The sequence below is a fragment of the Mustela erminea genome, chromosome 10 (assembly GCF_009829155.1).
Source record: "Mustela erminea isolate mMusErm1 chromosome 10, mMusErm1.Pri, whole genome shotgun sequence".
Taxonomy (NCBI): domain Eukaryota; kingdom Metazoa; phylum Chordata; class Mammalia; order Carnivora; family Mustelidae; genus Mustela; species Mustela erminea.
The window spans coordinates 15,514,744-15,534,790 of NC_045623.1; the positions used below are offsets into that span (position 1 = coordinate 15,514,744).

The following is a 20,047-nucleotide window of genomic DNA, read 5'->3' on the forward strand; positions in this document are numbered from 1 at the left end:
AGGACTTGGACCCCCGAAAGGCCTGCTACCAGTGTGTGTGTTGTTCAACACCCAAGATGATTCTCAGGAAAATAAACATGCATCCCTCCCCATTGTGCCCGAACTCCTCAGCCAGCCAGCACCCACAGCCCCACCCCAGTCCCCTCTGCCCCATCGCATCCCACACTTGTCCTCCAGAGCTTCTGTTGGGTCCTCTGGCCTTCCCATCCCCTCTCCCCGAGTCCAGAGAAGGTCAGAAAGACAGGAAGGGTTTGGTAAGAACAGACACTTTATTGTACACCATGGGTGGGGGGGCGGTGAAGAGAGAGGATCTAGGGCGGGTGATGCCTCCTCCCCTCCCCTGGGTTCAGTGGTCTTCACCCAGGGCTCTGGCCAGTCACGGGGCACATGGACTTGAACTGTTCTAAACTTGTACCCAAACCAAAAGTGATACCGGCTGTATGTGCTTGGGTCTGTACAAAGCAGCGCTCGGGTTGAGGAGGGACCCTGGGCCCTTCTTCCCCACCTCTGGTCGTTAGGCTCCAGTGAGGGGGCAGCAGGCCCCCAGTTTCAGGGCCTAGTGGATGCTCCGGGAGTCAGGCGTTTTCTAACCTGTTGTCTCTCCTCTTTTCCACCATGGGAGTACTCTGGTGGGGGGAGAGGGATGCAGCTGTGAGGAGGGACTAGAGGGGAGCCCCTGCCCATAATACTGTAGGCCTGCTCGGGGCCCGGCACCATGCAGCTTCCAGCCCCCAGCCTTAGCCGATGGCAGGTGACTCAGGAAGCCTTCTCCCGGCACTAGGAGAGTGCAAGTCCCCTCAGATTTATTGCTGGAGGGCCGAGGCCCACCCCGCTGGTATCAGCTAGAATGCCCTCCCTGTCCATCCCCATCTGGATCTCGGGCTTCACGCTGCCTCAGTGGAGAGGGCTCCCTGAGCAAGAAGCTGGTGACTGGGGCCGGAAGACAGGAAGGGGCAGGGACCAGGGGACTCTTCCAGGCACGCCCCACCCTGCCCCGCCCTGCCCTGAGCCCGCTGTCCCCTGTGGGCACTGCTTGGACAGCACCAAAACCAGTAAGGGATGGGGACCCTGCACAGGGATGTGGGGGCCTGCCCCTCTCTGGCCCCCTCCTGCTCCTCCGGGGCATCTGGGGAGGGATCATACCTCATCAGATGCCCCACCTGTTCTTGACTCCCCCACAGGCATCGCCTCACTCCCAGAGGAGTGTGCATCAGAAGGAGGAGAGGAGTGTGCATCAGAAGCTCAGGGGAAGGGCAGCTGTTCCTTTCAGAACTCTCTCAGAACCATCTCAAGGACAAATGCGGGACAGAGGCGCTGCGAGCTGCTCTCCTGAGGTGTCACCATCTCAAGAAACCCGGTGCTTTTCCTCAGGATGAAGAGCTCATGGGTCCGGGAGGAACAGGGAGAGGTTAGCTAGAAAACAGATTTAGGAGCTCTTTGGCCCAGAGCCCCTCCTTCCCTGCTTCTGGCAAGCCCAGTGGTGTGAAGGCAATGAGTCCCCAGCACGAAACACCCGCCTTTCCCCACAGCACCCTGCCCAGAGGCCTTGCCTGACAGAGCTGGGAGGAGGAGGAGGCAGGGGGAGGGCAGTGTGGTCTTCAGGAACGTGGTGAACCCTGGGAATCACAAATCACCCTACACGCACACACACCCACTTATGCGCACCCGCCGCACACACACACACGCACGCGACAAGCTCCAGGCCCTATGTCTAACACAGCGGAGACACAGCCAGGACAGGGCCTGGCCTACGGCAGAAGGCTGCAAGCACTACCCAGCTCTTGCGATCCAAGCAGACCGCCCAGCTCCGCCGCCCCGATACAGGCTGGCGGGCTGGGGCCTGGCCCAGCCACACGCTACAAAATTAAAAATATATCAAATATACAATGAAAATAGATCTGTACAGCACTGAGGATGAAAATAGTCCACGAGCCACGGCAGAATATGGGGTTTGTCAGTTAACCGCATTTACACCCACGTGTACAGATTGAATATACAATAGAAATAGACTAGAAGAGTATATATAGTACAGTGTCTCTCCCGGGGCCTTGCTTTTCCTGTTGCTAAATCTGCCGGGATTAGGCATGGGACCAGGCAGGAGGCGTTAGGTGAAGGTGCCTCGGGTGGGATGTTGTCCCCCAAAGGCTCATGTCTTTGGGGAGACGTGGGTCTCCTTCTCCCCTCACTCTCCGAAAGGACGGGTGTGGCTGGAGGGCTGGAAATGGGAGTAGTTGTGGGGGAGGGATGAGTCAAGGAAATGGCAGGGTGAGAGGAAGGACCCCCCCAGGGAAGGTAGGGGTAGGGGGTGGACCAAGGGGCTAAGGGATGAAGGAGGGAACCCTGGGTCTTGTCTGTCCCTCCCCGTGCTGAGAATACGGGAAGAATTCAGGACCTTCCGTGAAGGTGCCGAGACCTAGCACTGTGGCCTGCAGCCACTCCACCCACCATGGCGCTCACAGATGGAGTTGGGCCGCCCTGGCGTGCCTGCGTGCGTGCCATTCATCCACAGCTGCGCACCATACACGAGTCCCTCCACCGGGCCGTCCGACGCTCTACAGACACGATTCGCCAGCCAGGCTCTGATCCTCCCAGCCTGCGTTCTGAGGGCAGCTCTCTTCTGGAGGAGGCCTCAGGTCAGGGTGGGTGGGGTGCTGGGCCCCAGAACAGAGACCCAGCCCTTCCCTTCGGCAGCCTCTAGTGTCCACAGCACTGTCTGCACCCTCCCCACCACAGGCTGGGCATCTTGGGGAAGGTTCCCAAGGTTATTTGCACAAGACGGGCACACCGCACACAAGGAGAATAAGCGGCAACCCAAAGGGGCAGTGAAATCATCCGTCTTTCCCCAGGTGTGAGGTTTCCTGGGTATGAGCCCCTGAGCTCCAGGGACCCCCATTCCAGGAGAGAAGCTGCCGCAAGCGAGGAAGTTGGGCCCCAAGTAAGGGAATGTGCTTCACAATTGTGCTCCAAACTGAATTGTGCTGTGAACCATCAGGTGTGCTCTGGAAACCTCTCTGTGTACTGTCCCCTCCTCTCTCGAGGAAAGAGGCACAGGCCACAACTGTGGGCTCCCGGGTGGGGACAAAGAGGGCAGGCAAAGCCCGAATGGAGGTGGGGAAGGGTCCCGAGCAATCATCACCCTCCCAGGCAGGATGTGACAGGACACACCCTGCCCCAGGCAGGGCCAAGGACATGGGAGATCCCACCCAGAGCCTCGGGCTGAGGGGGCCCCCATGCCTAGCCCCCTTCTGATGCCAAGGCTGGCACTCAAGGCAGAGCGTGCCATCTGCCTCGCAAAACAGAACTTGGCGACTTCTACGAGATTCCATCCTAAGGCTGAGCCCTGAGTCCTGGCACAATTGTCCCATCCCCAGTCTTAAGTCAGCCCCTGGAATGCATCACCCCTAGGATAAATCATCAGCATCCTAACCCCACCGGGTGCTTCTCATCAGCACAGAGGGATGGCCAGGACTTAAGACCTACAGGTGCCAGGTTACAGAGAGAGAGAAGGTGTGGGGAGCGACCCCTACAATGGCCACTTGCCATCTCTCCTGTGCTGGGTATCAGGGCTTCTGGACTGTTTGAGTTATTCAGCTGCAGTTTGGTGAGAGGATCTCAGGAGGTTAGACGAGTTGGGAGCCTGCACTGGGGACAGAGTCTCTCCCAGCCCCTGCTCAGGTGTAGGGGGAAGCTGGCTGGGACTCGGGTGGGGGATGAGGCAGGGCAGACCCCCTCTCCTTGGGCAGAGGGCCTGGCCTAAGAAGACAGGCCAGGTTGGGACAAGCAGGCTGGATGGGCGTGGTGGGGGAGAGGCAGGCAGGGGGTGGGGGGCGGTGGTCACAGCTCCGACTCAGGGGTGCCGGCCAGGAGGTAGCTGCTTCCGTAGCGTCCATTGGGGTTCCCGCTGGTCTCCAGGGGGGACGTGCTGCCAGGCCCCAGGTAGGAGCGGTGGGTGGGCATGGGGGATGGTGCCTCACTGGGCACCTTGCTGAGGATGAAGCGGGTCTCATCATTCTCCTCCAGGTTGGAGATGTCTTTCATCATGCGGCCTTTCTTATAGGACACGGAGAGGGTGTTGGAGCCGTCAGAGAGCAGGTGGAAGTGCCGCAGGACGAACACCACGGGGATGGGCAGGGTCGCCACGACGATGAGGGTTATCAGGAGTGCCATGGCCCAATTGGGGAAGTACAGGTAGCGTTCGGCTGCCTGGTGGGGGGTGGGGATGAGGGCTGTGAGGAGCTCACCCTTCAGGACCTCCAGGCCCGTCTCTTCCTGCCCTTTCCCACCCCACCCCTTGCCATCCTGGCCAGGCCAGCGATGGAGGCCCTCACTGTCACTCTTTTAGTTAGCTGGTCCCCTTGGTTAAGGGGCCAAGCTCCCCTGGGTCTCAGTTTCTACATCTGTAAAATGGGTGGGTGATTCTGCTCCACAGACATGAAGAGAGAACACGGGTTCTCTTGACACACGGGTGTGTCAACCTTTCTGAGCCTCGGTCTCCCCATGTGTGCTAGGGGATAGTACCACCTCTCTCTCCCGGCTCTTGTAAAGACAGAGGTCCTGGCAGGGCCTGGCACACAGCAGCTACCCTCTGAGGATTCATCTCTATTACCTGTTGTATTAAAGTGACCCTGGGGTTTCAGGTCCTCCTCACCTCCTCCTTGATCCAGGCACTGTAACCTGGGGGCGTGACCCCCAGCTGGATGACGCTGGCCGTGGTGAGCACAGCCATACACAGTGGAGACACGAACTTCCACATGTAGAAATAGAAGCGATAGGGTCGGAAGCCCAGCATCTCCGTTAGCTCCTGCATGAACCTGCCAGGAGCAGAGGGTCCAGCATTGGCATCCCCACTGCGCCTGCGCATTCCCCCACCACCGCCTCCTCCAGGAAACCTTTACTGACCAATCCCTCCCTCCCAGGCTCTTCCATTCCTCACATCCAGGGATACCAGTTTATTATTTGGTGGCCCAGCTGGCCTCTGGGCAGGCTCTGGTGTCGCCTGCTAACCTCCTCTGAATACCTCACGTCACACCGCACCCAGGGATATGGTATAATCCGCGGGACAAGCCGGGCAGTGGGGCAGACACCTGAGGACCTCTGCGGACACCATGCGCCCCGCCCCATTCACACTGGCCTGGGCCTGGTCTCCCCCTGCTGGAAAGAAGGTGAAGTGCACTTCCGTAGAGTCCAGAGGCCCTGCCTTGGGGTTTCTAACCTCGGGGTCTGCGGGTGGGATGACCGTAGCTGCACGCTGTGTATATGAATGTCATAAGAAAAAAATCATCTCTACTTGAATAACACCTAACTGAAACCTTGCGTTTCTTTCTACTATAAATGCAAACCACCACCGTGGTATTAGCCACAATGACATGTATCTCCCTATCACATTACAACTGAACCTACCTACAAACGTCATTTATATTCATCACTATTTCACAATTACCATTATTATTACCCTAGCGAAATCTCCTGACTTAATGCAGTAAAAATAACACATACGTGAAAAAAAACTGCACATACATTACCATACCAGATTTTAAAACAGTGTTTTTGCTGTTTTTCAACTTAACTCGTTTCCTATAGTATACTATTTTGTTTTGTCCACCTAAAAATAATATTCTGAGAAGGTGTGCAGGGTCTTCACCAGACAGCAGAAGAGTCAGAGCCCCTTCCAACCATGAATCCCAGGGCTGCTCCTGACCCACCATTGGGCCCCACCTGCGTTCTTGTAGGAAGGAGATAACTGTAGCCAAGGCCATGAAAGAGCCTGATTCTGAGACTCAGTCCAGACATCAGGGGAACCCTGGGCCTTGCAGAGGGAGTGGGAGGGGCCTGGCCCTGGGGCTTCCCAGGCTCACATATTTGTTAAATGAGGAACAAGGCTAGGGGCTAATGGGGAGTGTGGCTCTGCCCTAGGCTCAGGCCAAGAGACCCAATCCTTTCTTACTCCTGACTTCCCTGACCCGACCTGACCCCACACTTCCGGCCCTAACCACACCTTGTCGCACACCCCGAGGTCGATCACCTGAAAACAGCCTCGGGCTGCTGAAGTTCCAGAATTCTTTGAGGGTGGATCCCTCTTAGATACCCACTAAGTGCTCAATAAAGTTAACAAAACTGAAGAGTTTTGGGTCTCAGGTAAGGGGGCTATGGTAATTTAAGGCAGTTTAGGGCGATGCCAGAACCTGAACCCAGGAGACACATGCTCAGCCTGGCTCTGCCTCTCACCAGCCACATGGCCCTTAGCAGTCACGTCCTCTCTCTGGGTCTCAGTTTCCCTGAGGATCTCTGAGGGCACTCTCAGCTCTTACATTCTGTCTCTGTGATCTCCTGTCCCACTCAGAAGCAGCCCGGGGGGAACATGGCACTCTCCAGGGGGTCAGGAGAGGACAGACCCCTCCTCCCATCCCACCCTTCCCTGTGGCCCCCTTACTTCTTGGTTCCATAGATCCAGGCCACGGCGATGTTCTCAAGGATGACGATGACAGTCAGCGGCAGGGTGGCCGAGTAGTCATCAAACATAGTGACAAAGTAGTTTCCGGAGCGCTGGACGAACAACAGCCCCACGAAGAATGCAAAGACACAGCAGCCCACTACAGAGAGCCGGGAGGCCGGTGTGGGGGCACAGGCGCAGGGTAGGTGGGGCCCGGAGGGGTTAGGGGGGCACCCAGGCCCCTCCCTTCCCACCCCTCCTCCCTGAAGGCCTTCAAGTGGGGAGGGATCCGGTGCTGGGGTTGAGCCCCCACTCCTTTAGGAGAGATGGAACAGGTGCAGGCTGGCACGGGGAAGGACACCCCTGCCCAAGAGGATTCAGCAGGCCCTCAGAGAGAGGGGCAAATGACCCGAGGAAGAGGCCACCCCCAGCTCAGGCTGGGTCCAGATTCCCAGACAGCCTTCTCCTGGCTCTTGAGCGCTCTTCTCTGGGAGGCAAGCCAGGCTCCAACTGCATCCCAGTGAGGGCAGCGGGGAGCCTTCTCAGCATGGAGTCTGTCTAAGTCAGAGGCCTGTCCTGCTTGTCGTCCCTGTGGGCAGCCCACCGGGCCAGCAGGGGCTGCCAGGAGGAGTTACCTGTGAACATCTCTTTGGGCACCTTGAAGGTATCGATGATGGGTGTGGTGATGCCAGCCATGGTCCCAATCATACTGCCCAGGCCCAGGTTGATAAGCATCAGGAAGAACATGACAGACCAGAACGGGGAGGCAGGGAAGTGCGTCATGGCCTCGGTGAAGGCGATGAAGGCCAGCCCTGTGCCCTGCACGGACTGAGGGTGGGGCCCAGGCGAGGGCTCAGTGAGGCCCATGCCACTCCTGGAAGCCCCGTGCCCTCTTATCTTTGCCCCCAGAGCTTTAAGAATAACTCTCGCCTCTTTCACAGGAATCCGTGCCCTCGCCTAACGCCTCGTTTTTCCGCTAGTGGGTCTCAAACTTGGGTGAGTATCAGAATCCGCCCTACCCCAGGGAGTAAGATACCAATTTAGAAGTTCACCTGTGGGATCTGGAAGCTACGCCTTGGACAGGGACCCCAGGTGATTCAGATGGAGATGCTCACATTTAGAAATAACGCCCCGCTTGAGACCTTCCTCCTCTAGGAAGTCTTCCCTGATTGCTCCAGACACAACTTCAGGAGCTCCTAGCCCTGAGCTCCAGACTTTCATAGAGTGGGCTCAGCCTCAGCTGCCTAATGGGACCACACTGGAGCCTTTAGAACACCAATGCCTGGGTCTCACCCTGGAGACAGTGCTTTGATAGGTCTGGGGGTAGAGCTTGTATCTGGGTTTTATTAAGTCCCCAGGTGTCTCTGATGGGTAGCCGAGAGAGAGCTACTGTGTTAAAGCTTGGGCCCCTGCTCATGGGGCAAGTGACCACACACTGCCCACTGACATCACTTTTCTGTTGTCCTGTAAGGACCCGTGAGGTGAGGGAACACCTCCTCCAACTGTATGAGTGTGTCTTTCTTGTCACTTGGCTCTTATTGAGGTCCTATCGTATAAGAAAAACGGCTACCATCCTAGTATCCATAGCACTGGCCTGAGGGCCAAAGAGGGAGAGATAGCAGAGGGTAAACACTAATAGAAATGCTTATTTTCTGTGAGCCATGTACAAAGCACAGTCACAAGGACATTACAGACAGCACTGACTCTCCTCCCTCCACTCAGAAACCGATTCGATGAATCTGAACACCATTCTGTACAATTCCTGTGATTTCGATGCCAGGTGTGTCTGCCTCATTTCCTCCTCAAGACAGCCTACCTCGGGGCAGGGGTTTAGCTGATCCCTTTCCTCTCTCCCTCCCTGGATCCCTAGTTCGTCCTTGTTTCTCAAGCAAGTGAACGCGTCCCAGGCAGCCTTCTGAGGCCTGCTTGAGAGCTCCAGCCACCCCAGTCCCATCTCTGGGTCCCATGTTCCCACATCTGACTTCCTGCCCACCCCAGCTGGGAAGGGCAGCCTGTCCCACACCTTGTCCAGCTCGTCCTCCAGAAGGCAGGGGTCGAGGCCCAGGGAGGCGAAACGGTCCTCCTTCACGGCCCTGATGACTTTGTACATCTCTGTGTAGTCCTTGGCAGTCAGGTGCGAGAAGTTGACGTGGGGCGGGATGAGGTCCCGGCTCAGGACGTTGGTATGGAGGTACCCAAGGATTTTCTCGGCATTCCTGTGGCACAAAGCAAAGAGGGACAGGTAAAAAGGCAAGGGTGGGCACAGTCCCAGAGGCACCTCCCAGGCACCCAGGCAGATAGCCCCACAGGCCATCAATGGAGACACTTCTGAGCCTGAGCCTGGGATCCAGAGCCGGGGACAGAGAAAGCTCCACCCCGGGGAAGACAGGGACTCTGCGTCTGTGGCCCGCCCGCCCCACCTGGGTAAGACGGACAGGAGGAGAGAGGCCACCTACTCGACCACACACTTCTCGTTCATGATGTTGGCCTTGAAGCCCAGCACGGCAAACACCACGAGCGTGGCCAGCACCGAGGTGAAGAAGTTAATGAAGGACACCAGCGCGGCGTCGAAGTGGCAGTTGTTGTCTTGCTTGTTGTAGCTAGAGAAGGCGATGACGCCCCCGAAGCCCAGACCCAGGGCGAAGAAGACCTGGGTGGCCGCCTCCCTCCACACCTGGGGGTCCAGCATCTTGTCCAGCTGTGAGGGGGAGGACCAGAGACACACAGATAACGGTTTCCCGCCACACCCCTTTCTGCATGGCAGAGTGGGAAAGCCGGGGCTGCGTGAACTTGGCCATCCTCCACACCCCTCGGAGCTTCAGCTTCCCCATGTGCAGAACACCGATAATGGGAATATTGAATTCAGAGGATGGTTGTGAGGCTTAAGATCAAATAAACGCTATGTGCTTGCTCAGCAACTTCTCAGTCAATTTTAACTGCCATCTTTGCTTACCATGGAGCTATTATACTGAGGAATAACTTCAGGGCCATTATGTATGAGGCCTGGTGCACAACTCCAGGGAGTGCCATTCACTTGAATGGTGCCTCCTAGAGTTGTGCAGTGTACAGCCTGTACAACGGTACCAGAGCACTAAGAACACCAATATTTCCCTGATACCTCCCCTCCACTTCAAACCAACTTCTCTCTCCTGCCCACCTGACCTCCCTTTCCCTCGGGGAGAGGGGGAAAGACCAATGTTCATTCATACGCATTGACATACTCTAGGTCACAAAAGTCGCCTTCCCCCTTCCCACCCACCCAGATTAAAATACAGAATCCAGATACTTCTGGAGAGGGGAAGCCCCTGCCTAACCCTTTACGTGTCCTCAGACCTGAAAGAACCCTGAACCACACCAGCATGTAGAGAGCAGGGGACAATTCCCAAAGTGCTTTTAGTATCCATTTTCCTTTTGCTATTTGCTCCTCAAAGCAGGGACCATGGCTTGGACCCAGCACAGAGCTGTCCAGTCCGACAGACCCAGGTCTAAACCTGACTCCCATCTTTAAATAGCCGACAAGGCTTAGGAAAATGACAGTGCCTATTTTAGAAGGCTCAGTTTTCCCATCTGAAAAATGAGAATAATAATACCGCGTCCCTCCCACAGTGATTGTGAGGATCAGATGTGGCAGCAACAAGTAAACCCAGCACATAAATAGCAAAATGAATCCTGCCGATGTTCCTCTGACCTAGTCGGGACAGGTTTCTTTGGTGAGGAGCAGGAATTATTATTCACATTTCGAGAAAGAGTGAACAGAGACCCCCTAGGTGGAAATTCCTTGCTCCCAGTGACAGAGCTGGTTGCTGGGACAGAGGAGTTGCTCAAGCACAGGTGGTCTGATGTGGCCCAAGACACTGTCCCACACCATCCCCTGATGCCTCTACTCCTCTGAGCACTGCCCCTGGACCTCTGCAGCTGAGGTCCATCCAAGTGACAGACCAGGGAGGCGAGGAGGCACTAGACAGCCCTACCTGGTCTTGGCCTACCTCCCCTCACTGAGTGCCCGAGGCTCAGTCCTTCCTTGTGTGCGCACTGAGGCATTGGACTTGAAGCTCTGTTACAGCCCTAACATCCAAGACAGAGACCTACCCACCTGCCACCTCAGCAGCTCCCTGGGTCTATGTGAGCACCTGGAGTCCCTCCACTAGCTGAGAGGGTGTTGGCAAGCTTGAGGGGGTGCTGCTGCTGGGGGAGGCGCTGCAGGCTGACGGGGAAGTGGAAGACAATGGTAGTAGAGACTTTAGGATCGGTATGCCATTGGAGCCTTGGCCCACAAGCATGTGTGTTCTAGGGGAGATTAGGTCCCCCACCTTGCACAAAATAAAGTCATCTCTGGTCCACCAAGAAAGCCCAGAAGCCAGGCTTTAAGGAGCTACGAGCCGCCGACATCCATGAGCAGGCGACACTCCCCTCTGTCCCTCCCACTCTCTGCAGCCTCAGTAGTACCATGTGGCCTCCCTGTGACTACAACTCACCTATGCAACACTGAGCACCTACTGTGGGTCAGGCCCGGGGCTAGGTGATGGGGAGCCATGGAGAGCAAGCACAGGCAAGGTCCAGCTCCTATGGAGCTGACATTCTAATGGGAGAGACGACCATTGTCAAGTGACTCTGCAAACAGATACTGAGTTGCAAGTAGGACAGGGGCCATGCAGGCCAGGTACCCAATGCTTGGAGAGCCTGTAGAAGGGGGCCTTGAGCCAGGCAGGAAGGCAGGGCAGGCTTCCCCAGGACGAGGGGATCCTTGAGTGACATCTGAGAGATATGAAGGCAAGGCTAAGAGGGGAGGAAAAACATACCAGCAGAGGGAACAGTGTGTGCAGAGACTTGGAGTCAAGGCGGAAAGAGGAGGGCATGTGAAAGTTAGGGGAAGAGGCCAGGCTGCCTGAAGCCGCAAGGACAAGGCGGTAGAGGTAGAGGTGAGGTGGGGGGAAGGGGGCAGAGGAGTCCGATCAGAGGGATCCTAAGTGGAGGAATCCTAAGAAAGCACTTAATATGGGAAACCACTAAGGGATGGGGTGTCGGAAGGAAGCAACCAAACCATCCTTAGCCATGGACTGGAGATGGAGGGATGCTGGAGGGTCAGATGCCAAGGGGACAGCCACCCTTTTGGTCCGCGTACCTGGCAGAGTCTGAGAAGAAGGGAAAGATCTTGATGGGGTTGGAACAGGGCAGATCAAGGCATTTGCTGCAGAAATGTTGAATTTAATGTGTCTTTACGCTATCTAAGAGGAGATGTCTAATGGGCAGGCAGACAAGTGGGTCTGATGGCCAGAGAGAGGCTGAGCCAGAGAGGAGGAGCAGGTGTGCCAGGAGGAACCCCAACCGTGGAGTCGTGAGAAGAGGCAAGCCAGGCAGCAACTCCAAGTTCAGTGCAGCAAAGATGGTCTCCCAAGGGAGGGAGAGGAGGTACAGCAGGCCAGACAGGAGGAGGAGCAAGAGAGGGCTGGATCCAGAGGCCACAGGAAGAAAGCAGGGCTGGGACGGGGAGAGGCCCATGCTACCCAGAGAAATATACCAGGGTGAGCCTGTCCCTGGTGGGCTGGGTCGAAGCTGATGGGGCCAGAGTCAGGTAGGAGCCGGGAGAGCTGAAAAGCAGAGGGGAAGAAATGAAGGTAAGGTGGAAAATCAGCTCCTTGGAAAGCTCGTCTTGGAACAGGAAGAGAAAGACAGCAGGTTCAGGCAGAGGGTATGAAATCAGTGAATTGATTTTTTATCTGTTGTCTCGTTTTTGTCTTTAATGCAGTGACCTGAAGATAGGTAAAGGCGGAGGGCAGGGGATCTAGAGGGGTGGGGAGCTGTCTCCCCTCGGAGACCCTGGAGCTGCTCACGGAGGGACCAAGACAAGAGAACGGGATGTGGCAGGCAGGTACAGACCGGTTTGGACGTTCTGGGCCTGTGGGCGAGTTTCTGTCTCGGCGGTTCCTGTTCACCCTGGAAAGCAGGAGGCCAAATCATCTGTTTGGGGTGAGGTCAGGACATGCAGACAGGTGGAAGAGGTTGAAAACGGTCACAGTGAAGCAGGGAGAATGAGATGCCAGGGAAATGGGGTACGGTTAGCCCACATTGTTGAGGGTCCCCTGTGCTCAAAATGGCATCTTTATAAAAGTAGGACAGGCCCACATTTCCTTATCTAAAAGCCCTGAGGCCAGACTGGTTGTGGAATTTGGGCTCTTGTTCCTAATTCTATTTTAGAAAGGTAATGTGGTGCGTATGCGGCATAATTACATAACACCCCCGGTGGGGTCTGGGGCCGCACCCCATAATCAAACACATCAGTATTTCTGCAGCAGAATATGAATATTCACACCAAGTGAATCAATAAAGACTATAAATAGCCTCACATCTGTTCAGGTCACTTTGCCGCCAAACGAGTTCCAGGAGAAAGGAAAAACAACTTTTGTTTTTCGGGGCTATTTGGATTTTGGCATTATGAGTAAGGACACAGGGGCCTATACAGAAATTCAAAGATTATTTTTAAAAGGAAAACAAAGTCATCATTGTCCCGCTGGGAAAGGTCTCTGTATCTCCCCTCTCCTGGGTGGGTTCTTAAATGATCCTCCCAGAAAGTTCTGGAAATTACTTGCACCTGGAGGGCAATGATGCTCACAAATGTCAGTCATGTCAGTTTTACCAATCGGCTGGAACCTGGGCACCTCCCTTGGGCTAGAAACCTAGACCTAAAGGCTAGACTCTGGGTGGTCCGGTGAGTTCTAAGCAGGAGGAAGCACAAGATTTTGTAAGAAAGGGTAGATTGAGATGGACACAAGCCCTGGTCATCCCCCTTGCATTGGGAAACATCCTTGATGGTTGTGTCTGCCAGAAAATCTTTTCCCACTCTTTGTCCTTATCTCTAAAGGCAGTGAACTTACTCTTCGAAAGCATAGCAGTCTCCTACCTCTAGCCTTTGCCCAGGCTGTTCCCTCTGCCTGGAATTCCCTTCCTCCTACTCACATTGTGGTGAAACTCCCATTTATTTCTCAAAACTCAACACAAATATCACCTCCTCCCTGAAGCCTTTCCTGATGTCTCTGGTAGAGGTCGTCAGGGTCGTTGGGCTCTTGCCGCTCTGGTCCACACCTGCATCTCAGGTTCACATGTCTGCCTTCTTTTCAACACTTTGTGTTTCTGAGGGGTGGAGCCCATCTCCTGTTCGTCTTTGTGTAAGCAGTGTCTGGGACACGACAGACAAGGAAAAGAGTCGGGGGCAAGAGACAAGGCTGTCTCCTCAAGCTGAGCTGAGCGGGGAGGACCACACCAGGCACTGTGAAATTGTCCTGGCCTTTTTCTATGAGGATGCAGGCTTCTAGGACAAGAAGATCCTTACGGCTTTAAACTTCTGCTTTTTAAAGCATGGCTATTTTAATATTGGCTTCCTTTCCTTTTCTCTTGCTTCCCTACCTCCCCCTTCCCCGCCCCCCTCCTCCTCCTCCTCTTCTTCATCTCCTTCTGGTGATTATTTCATTTTTCATCTATATCAATCATTACTAAAGTTTTTACAGAAGGATCTGGATCCTCTGTGAGACCCAGACATGTCATTGTTAGGATTTTTATCACTCCCTGATGCTAAAAATAAGACATGGGTGAATTCCTAGACCCAGCCACTGTTCAGGGCCAACCTCCATCAACATTGCCAGCCCCCCTAGGGAGGCTACCATAATCAGACTGCATCATCTGAGTTCCCCCTCCAACATGGGGGACAGGCTCTCTAAGGACAGGGTAGAAATATCTTACATAATGTCATGATTTGGAATGGGAATAAAAATTATTTGTATGTTGTGAAGACTGTATTTGCTGATCTTTCCTCATTTTTAAAAATTACAGAACAGTTACTATAAAATGCACAAAAGTGGAGAGGATAGTATAATGAACCCACATGTTCCCACCACTCATTTTCAACAATAACCAACATAGGGCCTATCTGGTCTCCTCTGTACCCCCAACCCCCAGCCCTAGATTATTTTGAGGAAAATCGGTGAATCCAAATCTACCATTAATGAGGCCCCAGGAAAGAACCTGACAGTGCCAAAATTTGACCTCGAGGAGAAAAGTGCCCCATGTGAGCCTGGGCACCCCTCTCAATGGGGCTTGGAGGGGCTCTCTTGCTGATGGAGATGACCAGATCTCCATGTTCACCTGGGGGTAAAGTGAGTCAGTCACCTTTAGGATTCAATGCCTGTCGTTGTTTGAATTTAAAGGGGCTCTATCAAGATTTCTGAGATGTTAGTGCATAATTCCAACAAGGTCCTAGGAGCGCCTGGGTGGCTCAGTTCGTTAAGTGTCTGCCTTTACCTCAGGTCATGATCTCAGAGTCCTGGGATCGAGTCCCGAATCAGGCTCCCTGCTCAGTGGGGAGTCTGCTTCTCCCTCTCCCCTCCGCTCTTGCTCTTTCTCTCAAATAAAAAATGAAAAGAAAACAAAAGGGACCTATGAGGATTTCTGGGGTGCTGGTACATAATTCTAACAAGGTCCTGATCATAGTGTCCAAGAGGCTGAACTCATGGCCAGACCTCAGGAAGCCCAATGTCCTTGCCGAACGTCAGGATGTGACTGCAAGAGGAGAGGTGGGAAATGGGCTCTCCCCACCGAAGACAAGGATTGCACCCTCCTCAGTGTCAGGAAGGAAGAGCAGGGGATGGGGGGGCAGATGCCCTGAAACACAGCAAGGGCTTCCTGCCCCCTCTTTGGCACAACGGCTGAGTCACTTCCTCACACAGAGAACAAGGTGTTTCACGCACTTGACTCAGCGGCACGAAGATGCTTCCGGAATCCACAAGCAGCTCCCCAGCTCCTGGCCTGACCCGGTGCGCGACCACAGCCCACGCCCTTGCTTCTCAGCCCTGCCGGGCCCCTGCCGGTGCGCGAGACACCAGATGGCACTGGAGCGCCAGGTTCCCACCACCCAAGAACAGTGTCACCTTCACGAGGGAGAGAATAATAATCACTAGGGCTTCCCATGCACTCTCTGCACATGGGAGCAGCCCTCCATTCTCTCCCGAAAAGGCTGTCAGGGAACTACTGTGGTTCGTCCCATCTCGCAGCTGAGGAAAACGGAGTGAGTTCCCCAGGGATCTTGCCCTCGGACCACAGACCTCGGAGTGATGAGCCGGGACCCGCACCAGCCAGTGTGGCTTCAGAGCCCACCCTCTGGCAACTAGCTTGGCCTGTTTTGGTCATCCTTTCTAGAAGCCCTCCTTTACTCACGGGGGTCAAGGTCACTGCCCTCTGCCCCTGGGCCTTCAGTGCCTCCAGTCCACACCCGAGATGTCTACCACCCTGCCCCAGGCTCAACGCTACTTCATCGTGCTGAGTTGGGGACCCACAGAGTTAGTTCTAGGGCTTCTGGAACTCACAGTCCATCATCCCTCAAATCCCCCGTCTCCACACCCTTCCCTTGATGGTCCTCCTTGCTCTGACGTGGTGGTTCTCCAGTCTGGCTGCACCTCAGAACCACTGGGGGCTTTCAATAGTTGCTGCTACCTGGATACCATGCCTGGTGATCCCGATTAACCGGTCTGCCGGCTGGAGTCTGATTGGTCAAGGGTGGGCCTGAGGCCAAGGCTTCCCCTCAGCCCCCGGTGGTAAAGGCTGTTCTCGAACTTGCCCATGCTGCCCTCAGGTCTGGAGGTGGGCGGGGTGCCGCCCCTCCCCCCAGGTCATCATTGCTATCCCAAGGTTCTCTCTCTCTGTCCCGCTCTACTGCCATCAGAATTCTCGGTTCCTTCAGCTCCTCCCTTCCACCAGTCCTGTCCTTCACCCCACTCCTAGGGTCATTCCATAGCCTCTGTCATATCTGAGAGCTATGCTCCAAGTAGGACCTCAACGTTAAGGACCCTGAACCCCCAAGCACCCCATCTTTCCAGCTCACTCCTTTGAGTATTTTTTTTTAAAGATTTTATTTATTTATTTAACAGAGATCACAAGTAGGCAGAGAGGCTGGCAGAGGGAGAGAGAGGGAAGCAGGCTCCCTGCTGAGCAGAGAGCCCGATGTGGGGCTCAATTCCAGGACCCTGGGATCACGACCCAAGCCAAAGGCAGAGGCTTAGCCCACTGAGCCACCCAAGTGCCCCATTCTTCTAGTATCTTGATTCCAAAATTCTTTGCCCTCCCTGGGACCTACCTACATTTCACTCCCCCCGACCCTGTGTGTCCTAACTTCCCTTCTTAATGGGCTTAGTCAATGGCCCATCCCTTGGCTACTCAATTGCTACCCTCTTAACTCCCCAGCCACCTCCCTCCGTGGTCGTCGCTTGTCATTGCCTCCTGACCCTGGCCCAACCCCCCACCGACCCCCAGCAGCTAAGCCCAGCTGGAGAAATCACACAGCGCACACCTTGGGACCTTGGACGGGTTATTCAACCTTCCTCTGTGTCAGTTTCCCCAAGCACAAAATGGCAAGAATAACCTCTGCCTCCAGGGTCATCATGGGCATTAAATGAGCTGGTGTATGTCAGGTGCGGGTAACAGTGCCCGGTACCCAGTGAGCACAGTCCATTGTCAATCACAGGATTATTCTAAGTAGCCCCTCACTGTGGGAACTGGCATGCTTTCCGAAGCGTGAACCAGGAGGAACTGTCCAGCTTGGAACCAGACAAATGTTAGCGGCGCCATGCTGGCTGACTGCACCTCACACCCATGACCCTGACTGCCAGGGTCTCCCCACTCCACTGTGCTGCAAGCCTTCCCCATCCCCTGCACCGTCACCTCACACTCACCCTTCCTTAGGCCCCCACCACCCCTCCACCATTCGGACTCTCAACTGATGCCCTCACTTCCTCCTTCCCAGACAAAACGACACACTCTCCCGCGTCCTCCAGCTGGGCACCGGGTCCCACCTCTCCCGCTCATTCAAGCACTCTGGTTCCCTCCACCCAAGAGCAGTGATTTCCCACTCTGTGCTGGATTTTTAAAAAGTGTACAATTTAACAGTTCTTAGCGTATCACAGAGTTGGGCAGCCATTGCCACGACCAATTTTAGAACTTCTTCACACCCTAAAAAGAAAACCCACACGCATTAACGGTCACTCCCATTCCTCCTCCAACCTCCCCCAAAACCCAGCCCTAAGCAACCCCTAGTCTGCTTCCTGTCTCTACAGATTTGCCTATTCTGGATGTTTCATGTAAATGGAATCACATGATACGTGGTCTCTGGCGACTGGCTTCTTTCACTTAGCCTGATGTGTTCGGGGTCCACCTGTGTTGTAGCAGGTGCCAGTACGTCATTCCCACTTATGGCCTAATCACATTCCAACCCATAAACACACCATTCTTGATTTTTCCATTCATCTGTTCACGGACGTTTGAGCTGCTTCTACTTTTTGGCTCTTCTGAACAATGCTGCCAGGAACATTTGTGTACAAGTTCTCATGAGAACGTGTTTTGGGTTCTCTTGGAAATGTGCCTAGGAATGGAATTGCTGGAGGATATACTAACATCCTTGATCCCATGGCCCTCTCCAGTGTCCACCCTTTCTCATTTCTCTGCTCCCCTGTAGAGCAAAACTCCTGAAAACAAGTAGTCTTTACCACTTGTCTCCTAATTCCTCATATCCCATTTTCCCTTGAACCCACCACACTCAGACTTTGTCCTCAGCACTCCACCAAAACAGCTCTCGTTGAGCGCACCAGGGACCCCTCTGCAGCCAGGTGCACTGCTCATTTTCTGATGGGTCAGGCCCATCGCCTGACCTCTCAGCAGCTTCGGACATAGCTGACCATTCCCTCCTTAAAGCAGTTGCTCCTCTCTGCCTCTGGGATCGACATATCCACATCTCTCTCCCCTTCCTCCTCCTCTTCCTCCTCCCGTTACCCTTCCCCCAACCCCTAAATGCTGGGTCCTGATGATCAGTCCTCTTCTCTATGTTCATTCTATAGGTGACTTTCATTAGTCCACAGTTTCAAATTCTCTGATTCCCAAATTTATACCTCCACCTGACCTGAAGACTCATCTTTCCAACTGCCTACTCAACATCTCCACTTGAATATCTTTTTTTTTTAAGATTTTTATTTATTTATTTGAGACAGAGATCACAAGTAGGCAGAGAGGCAGGCAGAGAGAGAGGAGGAAAGCAGGCTCCCTGCTGAGCAGAGAGCCCTATGTGGGGCTTGATCCCAGGACTCTGGGATCATGACCTGAGCCGAAGGCAGAGGCTTTAACCCACTGAGCCACCCAGGTGCCCCTATCTTTTGTTTTTTTAAGATTGTATTTATTATTTATTTGACAGAGAGAAAGTGCACAACCAAACACAAGCAGGGGAGAAGCAGAGGGAGAGGGAGAAGCAGGCTCCCTACTAAGCAGGGAGCCTAATGTGGGGCTTGATCCCAGGATCCTGGGACAATGACTTGAGCTGAAGGCAGAGATGCTTAATGGACTGGCCACCCAGGGCCCCTCCACTTGGATATCTATTAGACATTTTGGACCTGCCATGTCCAAAACAGTAGTCTTGAACCTGCTCCTCTCATCATTTGCCCTCCTCTCCATAAATAACGACTCCATGCTTCTAGATGTTCGGTCAAAAGATGATGGAGTCACCCTTGACCATTCTCTTTCTCTTGCCCCTCAGGTCCAATCCAACAACAAATCATGTTGACCCTACTTCCTAAATGTATCCTCAATCCGACCACTTCTCATCACTTCCATTGCCATCACCTGGACTCAAATCACAGTCACCTGTCACCTGGATGGAGCTGTCTGGCAGGTCTTCCCATTCCACCCTTGTCCCCTCAGGTTCTCTATAGCAGCCGGAGGGATCCTTCAAAGGCAGAAGTCAGACCATATTGCTCCTCTGTTTAGAATCTCTAATGGCTTCCATTTCACCAAGAGTAAACACCAAAGTCATCCCTGGCCCACAAGACCCTCATGATCTGCCTCCCATGACCTCCTTGACCACCTGTCCTTACCTCTCTCCCCTCCCATTCCAGATCCAATCGCCTCCTTGAATTGGATGCCAGACACATCCAATCACAAGGCCTTTTGCTTACTGCTCCCTCCAGAATGGAATGTACTACTTCCAGATATCCACACAGCCTGCTCCCCCATCTCCCACGTCTTTATTTTTTTTGCCACTTTCTCAGGGAGACCCTCCTTGAACCCTAGCTGAAGCAACCCCTCTCCTTGGTGTCCCTAATCCTTCTTTCTCTGCTTTATTTTTCTCCTTAGCAACACCACCCAACAACTCCTTACTCTTGTATTGTCTGCCTCCCTAAAATACAAGATCCAGGAGGCTTGGGAAGTTTGTCTGCTTGGCCCAGAGCTGGACCCACAACAGAGCCTGGAACATAACAGGCATCCAGTGAACCTTTATGGAATAAAGGGATAAATGAATGATGGCCATTCAGGTTGTTTTCAATCTTTTGCCACTAAAGCATGGGCTGTAGTGACCAATGTTGTGCACAGATCAGTTTGCTTGTGAGTGAATATATCAGTAAGACAAGTACCCGGGAGTGGAATTGCTGGGCCAAAGGACATGAACAGCTGTAATTTTGATAAACACTTCCTGCAAGTTTTACCATAATCTGCGACTTTGTGTTGAGAAAGTCACATGGTGAATTCTGTGGCCCTCCATGCTAACTTGGGTTTTTCTTTCTTTCTTTTTTTTTTTTAAAGATCTTATTTATT

The 20,047-nt window shown here is 54.0% G+C and overlaps 1 protein-coding gene across 1 annotated transcript in view; it reads right to left on the reverse strand.

Annotated features, from left to right (window-relative positions):
• Positions 1-250: 250 nt before the first annotated feature.
• Positions 251-20,047, reverse strand: part of SLC6A17 (solute carrier family 6 member 17) — a 48,984-nt gene continuing 29,187 nt past the window's right edge. Inside the window, exons 7-12 of the mRNA XM_032302419.1 lie at positions 8,887-9,128; positions 8,454-8,646; positions 7,066-7,258; positions 6,431-6,590; positions 4,649-4,811; positions 251-4,203 (exon numbers count right to left, since the gene is read on the reverse strand). Coding sequence (XP_032158310.1) covers positions 3,835-4,203; positions 4,649-4,811; positions 6,431-6,590; positions 7,066-7,258; positions 8,454-8,646; positions 8,887-9,128 — 1,320 coding nt within the window. The 3' untranslated portion in view covers positions 251-3,834. The remainder of the gene's footprint in view (positions 4,204-4,648; positions 4,812-6,430; positions 6,591-7,065; positions 7,259-8,453; positions 8,647-8,886; positions 9,129-20,047) is intronic.